The sequence below is a fragment of the Calidris pugnax genome, unplaced genomic scaffold (genome assembly GCF_001431845.1).
Source record: "Calidris pugnax isolate Ruff unplaced genomic scaffold, ASM143184v1 scaffold919, whole genome shotgun sequence".
Classification (NCBI taxonomy): Eukaryota; Metazoa; Chordata; class Aves; order Charadriiformes; family Scolopacidae; genus Calidris; species Calidris pugnax.
The window spans coordinates 11,591-22,411 of record NW_015091567.1 but is presented as its reverse complement, the minus strand read 5'-3'; the positions used below and the strand labels follow the sequence as shown (position 1 = coordinate 22,411).

The window sequence follows — 10,821 nt, the reverse complement described above, 5'->3', positions numbered from 1 at the left end:
GTTCCCTTAAGACCCCCCCCGGCCCCTAAATTCTGCTCCGGGAACCACAAATCCCCCTTAAAAGGCCTCAAAACGCGCCCTAAAAGCTCTAAATTCCTCCTAAATCAGACATAAATGCCCCAAATTCTGCCCCAGGGACCTCAAATTCCCCCAGATTCCCCACAAAATGCACACCGGGGACCCCAAATTCCTCCAAAATTGCCCCAAAATGAACCCTGCAGACCCCAAATCCCCCCGATTTGCCCAAAAATGCCCCAAAATGCGCCCCAAAGGCTCTAAATTCCTCCTAAATCAGACATAAATGCCCCAAATTCTGCCCCAGGGACCTCAAATTCCCCCAGATTCCCCACAAAATGCACACCGGGGACCCCAAATTCCTCCGAAGTTGCCCCAAAATGACTCCTGCAGACCCCAAATCCCCCCGATTTGCCCAAAAATGCCCCAAAATGCGCCCCAAAGGCTCTAAATTCCTCCTAAATCGGACATAAATGCCCCAAATTCTGCCCCAGGGACCTCAAATTCCCCCAGATTCCCCACAAAATGCACACCGGGGACCCCAAATTCCTCCAAAGTTGCCCCCAAATGACCCCTGCGGATCCCAAATCCCCCCAAATTCTCCCCAAAATGCACTCCAGGGACCCCAAATTCCTCCAAAATTGCCCCAAAATGAACCCTGCAGACCCCAAATCCCCCCCGATTTGCCCAGAAATGCCCCAAAATGCACCCCAAATGCTCTAAATTTCTCATAAATTGAACTCAAATGCCCCAAATTCTGCCCCAGGGACCCCAATTCCCCCCAGATTCCTCCCCAAAATGCACGCCAGGGACCCCAAATTCCTCCAAAGTTGCCCCAAAATGACCCCTGCGGATCCCAAATCCCCCCAAAATGCACTCCAGGGACACCAAATTCCTCCTAAATTGCCCCAAAATGAACCCCGCAGACCCCAAATCCCCCCGATTTGCCAAAAAATGCCCCAAAATGCACCCCGAAGGCTGTAAATTTTTCTTAAATTCTACTCAAATGCCCCAAATTTTGCCCCAGGGACCCCAAATCCCCCCAGATTCCTCCCCAAAATGCACGCCAGGGACCCCAAATTCCTCCAAAGTTGCCCCAAAATGACCCCTGCAAACCCCAAATCCCCCCAAATTCTCCCCAAAATGCACTCCAGGGACACCAAATTCCTCCAAAATTGCCCCAAAATGAACCCTGCGGATCCCAAATCCCCCCAAATTCTCCCCAAAATGCACTCCAGGGACAACAAATTCCTCTAAAATTGCCCCAAAATGAACCCTGCAGACCCCAAATCCCCCCCGATTTGCCCAGAAATGCCCCAAAATGCACCCCAAAGGCTGTAAATTCTACTCAAATGCCCCAAATTTTGCCCCAGGGACCCCAAATCCCCCCAGATTCCTCCCCAAAATGCACACCAGAGACCCCAAATTCCTCCTAAATGGCCCCAAAATGCACACCAATGACCCCAAATCCCCCCGATTTGCCCAAAAATGCCCCAAAATGCAACCCAAAGGCTCTAAATGCCCCAAATTCTGCCCCAGGGACCCCAAATCCCTCCAAATTATCCCCAAAATGCACCCCAGGGACCCCAAATCCCCCCAGAATTGCCCCAAAAAGCCCAGAATTTACCCCGGGGACCCCAAATCCCCCCGGATTTCCCCCAAAATGTGCCCCAGAGGCCCTAAATTTCTTCCAAAATCCCACTGAAATGCCCCAAATTGTGGGGTCTGAGCACGTTTTAAGCATTTATGGGGGGGTCCGAGCATGTTTTAAGCATGTTTTTAGCATGTTTGGCTACATTGATGTGTTCTAAGCGTGTTTAGCCACAGCGAGGCGTGTTTTAAGCATGTTTGGGGGGGCCTAAGCGTGTTTTAAGCATGTTTGGATGGGTCCAAACATGTTTGAAGCATGCTCTAAGCACGCTGAAGCGTGTTTTAAGCATGTTGAGGCACACCAAGACATGCTTTAAGTGTGGTTTTGCGTGTCAAGGCATGTTTTTACGTGTCAGGGCGTGCTTTAAGCATGTCAGGGCGTGTTTTTAGAACGCGAGGTGTATTTTTGCTCCGTGTTGGGTTGTGTTTTCCCGGGTCGGGGCGTGTTTCTGGGGTGCTCAGGTGTTTTTTAGCTATGTTCACACGTGTCGATGCGTGTTTTAAGCATGTTTGGGCCCCCGAGGCATGTTTTAAACATGTTTAGGCATGTAGAGGCGTGTTTAAACATCTTTAAGCATGTAGAGGCATGTTTTAAGCACATATAGTCATACCAAGGTGTGTTTTAAACCCGTTTGGGCACCCCAAGGCATGTTTTTAAGCGTGCTTTTAGCATGTTCGGCTACATAGATATGTTTTAAGCATGTTTAGTCACACCAAGGTGTGTTTTAAGCATGTTTGGGGGGGTCCAAACATGTTTTAAGCATGCTCTAAGCACGCTGAAGCATGTTTTAAGCATGTTGAGGCACACCAAGACATGCTTTAAATGTGTTTTTGCATGTCAAAGCGTGTTTTAAGCATGTTTGGGGGGGTCCAAACATGTTTTAAGCATGCTCTAAGCACGCTGAAGCATGTTTTAAGCATGTTGAGGCACACCAAGACATGCTTTAAATGTGTTTTTGCATGTCAAAGCGTGTTTTAAGCATGTTTAAGCATGTAGAGGCGTGTTTTAAGCATGTAGAGGCGTGTTTTAAGCATGTTTAAGCATGTCGAGGCGTGTTTTAAGCATGTCGAGGCGTGTTTTAAGCATGTTTAAGCATGTAGAGGCGTGTTTTAAGCATGTATAGTCACCCCAAGGGGTGTTTTGAACCCGTTTGGGCACCCCGAGGCGTGTTTTGAAGCGTGTTTTCCCGTGTCGGGAGGTGCCGGGGGGGTGCTGAGGCGTGTTCTTGGCGTGTCCCCGCCGCAGCCGTGGCTCAGCGACCCCGAGGACGCCCCGTTCCTGGACCCCGTCCTGCGCAAACGCGCCGTCAAGGTCAAACACGTCAAGCGCCGGGACAAGAAATCCGACAAAAAGGTACCGCCCCCCGCCCCGGGGGGCTACTGGGAGGCACTGGGAGGGCTTTTAGAAGCTTCTGGTGGGCACTGGGACGCCCTGGGGGCTACTGGGAGGCACTGGGAGGGCTACTGGGAGGCACTGGTGGGGTGTTGGTGGTTACTGGGAAGCCTTGGAGGCTACTGGGAGGCACTGGGAGCTACTGGGAGGACTTTAAGGAGCTTCTGGTGGGAACTGGGAGTCACTGGGGGCTATTGGGAGTCACTGGGGGCTACTGGGAGTCACTGGGAGCTACTGGGGGGGGCTTTAAGGAGCTTCTGGTGGGAACTGGGAGTTACTGGGGGCTACTGGGAGTCACTGGGAGGGCTACTGGGAAGTGCTGGTGGGGTGTTGGTCGTTACTGGGAAGCCTTGGGGACTACTGGGAGTCACTGGTGGCTACTGGGAGGGCTTTGAGGAGCTTCTGGTGGGCACTGGGATGCCCTGGGGGCTACTGGGAATCACTGGAAGCTACTGGGAGGGCTTTAAGGAGCTTCTGGTGGGCACTGGGAGTCACTGGGGGTTACTGGGAGTCACTGGGAGGGCTTTTAGAAGCTTCTGGTGGGCACTGGGATGCCCTGGGTGCTACTGGGAGTCACTGGGAGGGCTATTGGGAGGTACTGGTGGGGTGTTGGTGGTCGCTGGGAAGCCTTGGAGGCTACTGGGAGTCACTGGGAGCTACTGGGAGGACTTTAAGGAGCTTCTGGTGGGAACTGGGAGGGCTTTTAGAAGCTTCTGGTGGGCACTGGGACGCCCTGGGGGCTACTGGGAGTCACTGGGAGGGCTACTGGGAAGTGCTGGTGGGGTGTTGGTGGTTACTGGGAAGCCTTGGAGGCTACTGGGAGTCACTGGGAGCTACTGGGAGGACTTTAAGGAGCTTCTGGTGGGCACTGGGAGTCACTGGGGGCTACTGGGAGTCATAGGGGGCTACTGGGAGGGCTTTAAGGAGCTTCTGGTGGGCACTGGGGTCTCTGGGAGCTATTGGGAGTCACTGGGAGGGCTATTGGGAAGTGCTGGTGGGGTGTTGGTGGTTACTGGGAAGCCTTGGGGGCTACTGGGATTCACTGGGAGGGCTTTTAGGAGATTATGGTGGGCACTGGGAGTCACTGGGGGTTACTGGGAGTCACTGGGAGAGCTACCGGGAGGTACTGGTGGGGTGTTGGTGGTTACTGGGAGTCACTGGTGGCTACTGGGAGTCACTAGGAGCTACTGGGGGGGCTTTAAGGAGCTTCTGGTGGGCACTGGGATGCCCTGGGGGCTACTGGGAGTCACTGGGAGGGCTACTAGGAGGGCTTTAAGGAGCTTCTGGTGGGCACTGGGATGCCCTGGGAGGGCTACTGGGAGTCACTGGGAGGGCTACTGGGAAGTGCTGGTGGGGTGTTGGTGGTTACTGGGAAGCCTTGGGGGCTACTGGGAGTCACTGGTGGCTACTGGGAGTCACTGGGAGGGCTACTGGGAGGTACTGGTGGGGTGTTGGTGGTTACTAGGAAGCCTAGGGGGCTACTGGGAGTCACTGGGAGCTACTGGGGGGGGCTTTAAGGAGCTTCTGGTGGGAACTGGGAGTTACTGGGGGCTACTGGGAGTCACTGGGAGGGCTACTGGGAAGTGCTGGTGGGGTGTTGGTCGTTACTGGGAAGCCTTGGGGACTACTGGGAGTCACTGGTGGCTACTGGGAGGGCTTTGAGGAGCTTCTGGTGGGCACTGGGATGCCCTGGGGGCTACTGGGAATCACTGGAAGCTACTGGGAGGGCTTTAAGGAGCTTCTGGTGGGCACTGGGAGTCACTGGGGGCTACTGGGAGGGCTTTGAGGAGCTTCTGGTGGGCACTGGGATGCCCTGGGGGCTACTGGGAGTCACTGGGAGGGCTATTGGGAGGTACTGGTGGGGTGTTGGTGGTCGCTGGGAAGCCTTGGAGGCTACTGGGAGTCACTGGGAGCTACTGGGAGGACTTTAAGGAGCTTCTGGTGGGAACTGGGAGGGCTTTTAGAAGCTTCTGGTGGGCACTGGGACGCCCTGGGGGCTACTGGGAGTCACTGGGAGGGCTACTGGGAAGTGCTGGTGGGGTGTTGGTGGTTACTGGGAAGCCTTGGAGGCTACTGGGAGTCACTGGGAGCTACTGGGAGGACTTTAAGGAGCTTCTGGTGGGCACTGGGAGTCACTGGGGGCTACTGGGAGTCATAGGGGGCTACTGGGAGGGCTTTAAGGAGCTTCTGGTGGGCACTGGGGTCTCTGGGAGCTATTGGGAGTCACTGGGAGGGCTATTGGGAAGTGCTGGTGGGGTGTTGGTGGTTACTGGGAGTCACTGGGAGAGCTACCGGGAGGTACTGGGGGGGTGTTGGTGGTTACTGGGAGTCACTGGAGGCTACTGGGAGTCACTGGGAGAGCTACCGGGAGGTACTGGGGGGGTGTTGGTGGTTACTGGGGGGCCCTGGGGGCTACTGGGAGTCATAGGGGGCTACTGGGAGGGCTTTAAGGAGCTTCGGGTGGGCACTGGGAGTCACTGGGGGTTACTGGGAGTCACTGGAGGCTACTGGGAGTCACTGGGAGAGCTACCGGGAGGTACTGGGGGGGTGTTGGTGGTTACTGGGGGGCCCTGGGGGCTACTGGGAGTCATAGGGGGCTACTGGGAGGGCTTTAAGGAGCTTCGGGTGGGCACTGGGAGTCACTGGGGGTTACTGGGAGTCACTGGAGGCTACTGGGAGTCACTGGGAGAGCTACCGGGAGGTACTGGGGGGGTGTTGGTGGTTACTGGGGGGCCCTGGGGGCTACTGGGAGTCATAGGGGGCTACTGGGAGGGCTTTAAGGAGCTTCGGGTGGGCACTGGGAGTCACTGGGGGTTACTGGGAGTCACTGGGAGAGCTACCGGGAGGTACTGGTGGGGTGTTGGTGGTTACTGGGAGTCACTGGTGGCTACTGGGAGTCACTAGGAGCTACTGGGGGGGCTTTAAGGAGCTTCTGGTGGGCACTGGGATGCCCTGGGGGCTACTGGGAGTCACTGGGAGGGCTACTAGGAGGGCTTTAAGGAGCTTCTGGTGGGCACTGGGATGCCCTGGGAGGGCTACTGGGAGTCACTGGGAGGGCTACTGGGAAGTGCTGGTGGGGTGTTGGTGGTTACTGGGAAGCCTTGGGGGCTACTGGGAGTCACTGGTGGCTACTGGGAGTCACTGGGAGGGCTACTGGGAGGTACTGGTGGGGTGTTGGTGGTTACTAGGAAGCCTAGGGGGCTACTGGGAGTCACTGGGAGCTACTGGGGGGGGCTTTAAGGAGCTTCTGGTGGGAACTGGGAGTCACTGGGGGCTACTTGGAGTCACTGGGAGGCCTACTGGGAGGCACTGATGGGGTGTTGGTGGTTACTGGGGTGCCGTGGAGGCTACTGGGAGTCACTGGGAGCTACTGGGAGGACTTTAAGGAGCTTCTGGTGGGCACTGGGATGCCCTGGGAGCTATTGGGAGTCACTGGGGGGTACTGGGAGGGCTTTAAGGAGATTATGGTGGGCACTGGGAGTCACTGGGGGTTACTGGGAGTCACTGGGAGGGCTTTTAGAAGCTTCTGGTGGGCTCTGGGACGCCCTGGGTGCTACTGGGAGTCACTGGGAGGGCTACTGGGAGGTACTGGTGGGGTGTTGGTGGTTACTGGGGTGCCGTGGGGGCTACTGGGAGCTACTGGGAGGACTTTAAGGAGCTTCTGGTGGGAACTGGGAGTCACTGGGGGCTACTTGGAGTCACTGGGAGGCCTACTGGGAGGCACTGATGGGGTGTTGGTGGTTACTGGGGTGCCGTGGAGGCTACTGGGAGTCACTGGGAGGGCTTTTAGGAGATTATGATGGGCACTGGGATGTCCTGGGGGCTACTGGGAGTCACTGGGAGGGCTACTGGGAGGTACTGGTGGGGTGTTGGTGGTTACTGGGATGTCCTGGTGGCTACTGGGAGGTACTGGTGGGTGTTGGTGGTTACTGAGATGCTCCGGGCGTTACTGGGAGGGCCACTGAGAGCTCCCAGTAGCCCCCAGCTGGGCTCCAGGCGCGCCCCCCCCTCACCCCGGGGTGCTGGCGGTGCGGTACTGGTGGCTACTGGTGGTGACTGGTGGTGACTGGTGCAGAAGGAGGAGCGGTACAAGCGGCACCGGCAGCGGCCGCGGCACCGGGAGCGGAGCCGGCACCCGGAGCGCCCCGACGCCCGCGACCCCGCGGGGCTGGGCCAGTGCCTGGGCCCCGGCTGCACCCGCCCCGCGCGGCCCCCCTCCAAGTACTGCAGCGAGGCCTGCGGCGTCAAGCTGGCCGCCAAGTGAGTAGAAACCAGTACGGACCAGTACAAACCAGTAGAAACCAGTACGGAGTGGTAGAAACCAGTAGGGAGTAGTGGGGAGGGCGATAGACCCCTGTGGTGTCCCCGTCATCCAAGCCCTGGGAGGAGGGTGGTGGTATCGAGCTGCATGTCAGGTGACTATAAACCAGTGTGGACCAGTAGAAACCAGTATAGACCAGTAGAAACCAGTACGGACCAGTAGAAACCAGTAGGGAGTAGCGGGGAGGGCAATAGACCCCTGTGGTGTCCCCATCATCCGAGCCCTGGGGGGAAGGTGGTGGTGTTGAGTGGATGTCAGGTGGGTATACACCAGTATGGACCAGTATAGACCAGTATAGACCGGTAGAAACCAGTACAGACCAGTAGGAGGGCTACTGGGAGTCACTGGGAGGGCTACTGGGAGGTACTGGTGGGGTGTTGGTGGTTACTGGGAGGCACTGGGGGCTACTGGGAGTCACTGGGAGCTACTGGGAGGACTTTAAGGAGCTTCTGGTGGGCACTGGGAGTCCCTGGGGGCTACTGGGAGTCATAGGGGGCTACTGGGAGGGCTTTAAGGAGCTTCTGGTGGGCACTGGGGTCTCTGGGAGCTATTGGGAGTCACTGGGAGGGCTATTGGGAAGTGCTGGTGGGGTGTTGGTGGTTACTGGGAAGCCTTGGGGGCTACTGGGATTCACTGGGAGGGCTTTTAGGAGATTATGATGGGCACTGGGATGTCCTGGGGGCTACTGGGAGTCACTGGGAGGGCTACTGGGAGGTACTGGTGGGGTGTTGGTGGTTACTGGGGTGCCGTGGGGGCTACTGGGAGCTACTGGGAGGACTTTAAGGAGCTTCTGGTGGGCACTGGGGGTTACTGGGAGTCACTGGGAGGGCTTTTAGGAGCTTCTGGTGGGCACTGGGATGCCCTGGGGGCTACTGGGAGTCACTGGGAGGGCTATTGGGAAGTGCTGGTGGGGTGTTGGTGGTTACTGGGAAGCCTTGGGGGCTACTGGGATTCACTGGGAGGGCTTTTAGGAGATTATGATGGGCACTGGGATGTCCTGGGGGCTACTGGGAGTCACTGGGAGGGCTACTGGGAGGTACTGGTGGGGTGTTGGTGGTTACTGGGATGTCCTGGTGGCTACTGGGAGGTACTGGTGGGTGTTGGTGGTTACTGAGATGCTCCGGGCGTTACTGGGAGGGCCACTGAGAGCTCCCAGTAGCCCCCAGCTGGGCTCCAGGCGCGCCCCCCCCTCACCCCGGGGTGCTGGCGGTGCGGTACTGGTGGCTACTGGTGGTGACTGGTGGTGACTGGTGCAGAAGGAGGAGCGGTACAAGCGGCACCGGCAGCGGCCGCGGCACCGGGAGCGGAGCCGGCACCCGGAGCGCCCCGACGCCCGCGACCCCGCGGGGCTGGGCCAGTGCCTGGGCCCCGGCTGCACCCGCCCCGCGCGGCCCCCCTCCAAGTACTGCAGCGAGGCCTGCGGCGTCAAGCTGGCCGCCAAGTGAGTAGAAACCAGTACGGACCAGTACAAACCAGTAGAAACCAGTACGGAGTGGTAGAAACCAGTAGGGAGTAGTGGGGAGGGCGATAGACCCCTGTGGTGTCCCCGTCATCCAAGCCCTGGGAGGAGGGTGGTGGTATCGAGCTGCATGTCAGGTGACTATAAACCAGTGTGGACCAGTAGAAACCAGTATAGACCAGTAGAAACCAGTACGGACCAGTAGAAACCAGTAGGGAGTAGCGGGGAGGGCAATAGACCCCTGTGGTGTCCCCATCATCCGAGCCCTGGGGGGAAGGTGGTGGTGTTGAGTGGATGTCAGGTGGGTATACACCAGTATGGACCAGTATAGACCAGTATAGACCGGTAGAAACCAGTACAGACCAGTAGGAACCAGTATAGACCAGTAGAAACCAGTAGGGAGTAGCGGGGAGAGCAGTAGACCCCTGTGGTGTCCCCGTCATCCAAGCCCTGGGGGGGGGTGGTGGTGTTGAGCTGGATGTCAGGTGAGTATATACCAGTATGGGCCAGTAGAAACCAGTATAGACCAGTATAAACCAGTATAGACCAGTAGAAACCAGTAGGGAGTAGCGGGGAGAGCAGTAGACCCCTGTGGTGTCCCCGTCATCCAAGCCCTGGGGGGGGGTGGTGGTGTTGAGCTGGATGTCAGGTGAGTATATACCAGTATAGACCAGTATAAACCAACACAGACCAGTAGAAACCACTACAGAGCGGTGGAGCCCAGTACGGACCAGTAGAAACCAGTTTGGAGTAGCGGGGAGGGTGATAGACCCCTGTGGTGTCCCCATCATCCAAGCACTGGGGGGAAGATGGTGGTGTTGAGCTCGATGTCAGGTGACTATACACCAGCGTGGACCAGTAGAAACCAGTATAGACCAGTAGAAACCAGTACGGAGTGGTAGAAACCAGTAGGGAGTATCGGGGAGGGCGATAGACCCCTGTGGTGTCCCCGTCATCCAAGCCCTGGGAGGAGGGTTGTGGTGTCAAGCTGGATGTCAGGTGGGTATACACCAGTATGGACCAGTATAAACCAATGCAGACCTGTAGAAACCAGTATAGACCAGTAGAAACCAGTATAGACCAGTAGAAACCAGTATGGAGTGGTAGAAACCAGTAGGGAGTAGCGGGGAGAGTGATAGACCCCTGTGGTGTCCCCGTCATCCAAGCCCTGGGGGGAGGGTGGTGGTGTTGAGCTGGATGTCAGGTGGGTATACACCAGTGTGGACCAGTAGGAAACCAGTATAGACCAGTAGAAACCAGTACAGACCCGTAGAAACCAGTAGGGAGTAGCGGGGAGGGCGATAGACCCCTGTGGTGTCCCCGTCATCCAAGCACTGGGGGGGGGTGGTGGTGTTGAGCTGGATGTCAGGTGGGTATACACCAGTGTGGACCAGTATAGACCAGTAGAAACCAGTAAGGAGCAGTAGAAGCCAGTACAGACCAGTATAAACCAGTATGAAACCTTGGAGAGTGCAACAGACCCCTGTGGTGTCCCCCTCACCAAGCTCGGGGGGGGGGAGGGTGGTGGTGTCCAGCTCGCTGCCATGTGAGTAGAAACCAGTTCGGACCAGTACAGACCAGTACGGACCAGTTCACACCGGAACCCCGCGCGGGTCACTGGATCCTTCGCAGATCCCGGGGTGTTGGGGATCCCCCCGGGGTCCCAGTCAGAGGGTACCCCCCAGGGGATCCCACCCTGGATCCCAGTTGATCCCTGTTCTGGATCCCAGTGGGTCCTGCCCTGCATCCCAGTGGATCCCAGTAGACCCAACTCTGGGTCCCAGTGGATCCCAGTAGATCCCCCTTCTGGATCCCAGTGGATCCAAGCCTGGATCCCAGTGGATCCCAGTATGCCCAGCCCTGGGTCCCACTGGATCCCAGTAGATCCCTCTTCTGGGTCCCAGTGGATCCCAGTAGGCCCAGCCGTGGATCCCAGTGGATCCCAGTAGATCCCTCTTCTGGATCCCAGTGGGTCCTGCCCTG

The 10,821-nt window shown here is 57.5% G+C and overlaps 1 protein-coding gene across 1 annotated transcript in view; it reads left to right on the top strand.

Annotated features, from left to right (window-relative positions):
• Positions 1-10,821, top strand: part of LOC106899847 (CXXC-type zinc finger protein 1-like) — a 32,389-nt gene that overhangs the window by 9,984 nt on the left and 11,584 nt on the right. Inside the window, exons 5-8 of the mRNA XM_014961772.1 lie at positions 2,781-3,019; positions 7,134-7,318; positions 7,991-8,093; positions 8,636-8,820. Coding sequence (XP_014817258.1) covers positions 2,781-3,019; positions 7,134-7,318; positions 7,991-8,093; positions 8,636-8,820 — 712 coding nt within the window. The remainder of the gene's footprint in view (positions 1-2,780; positions 3,020-7,133; positions 7,319-7,990; positions 8,094-8,635; positions 8,821-10,821) is intronic.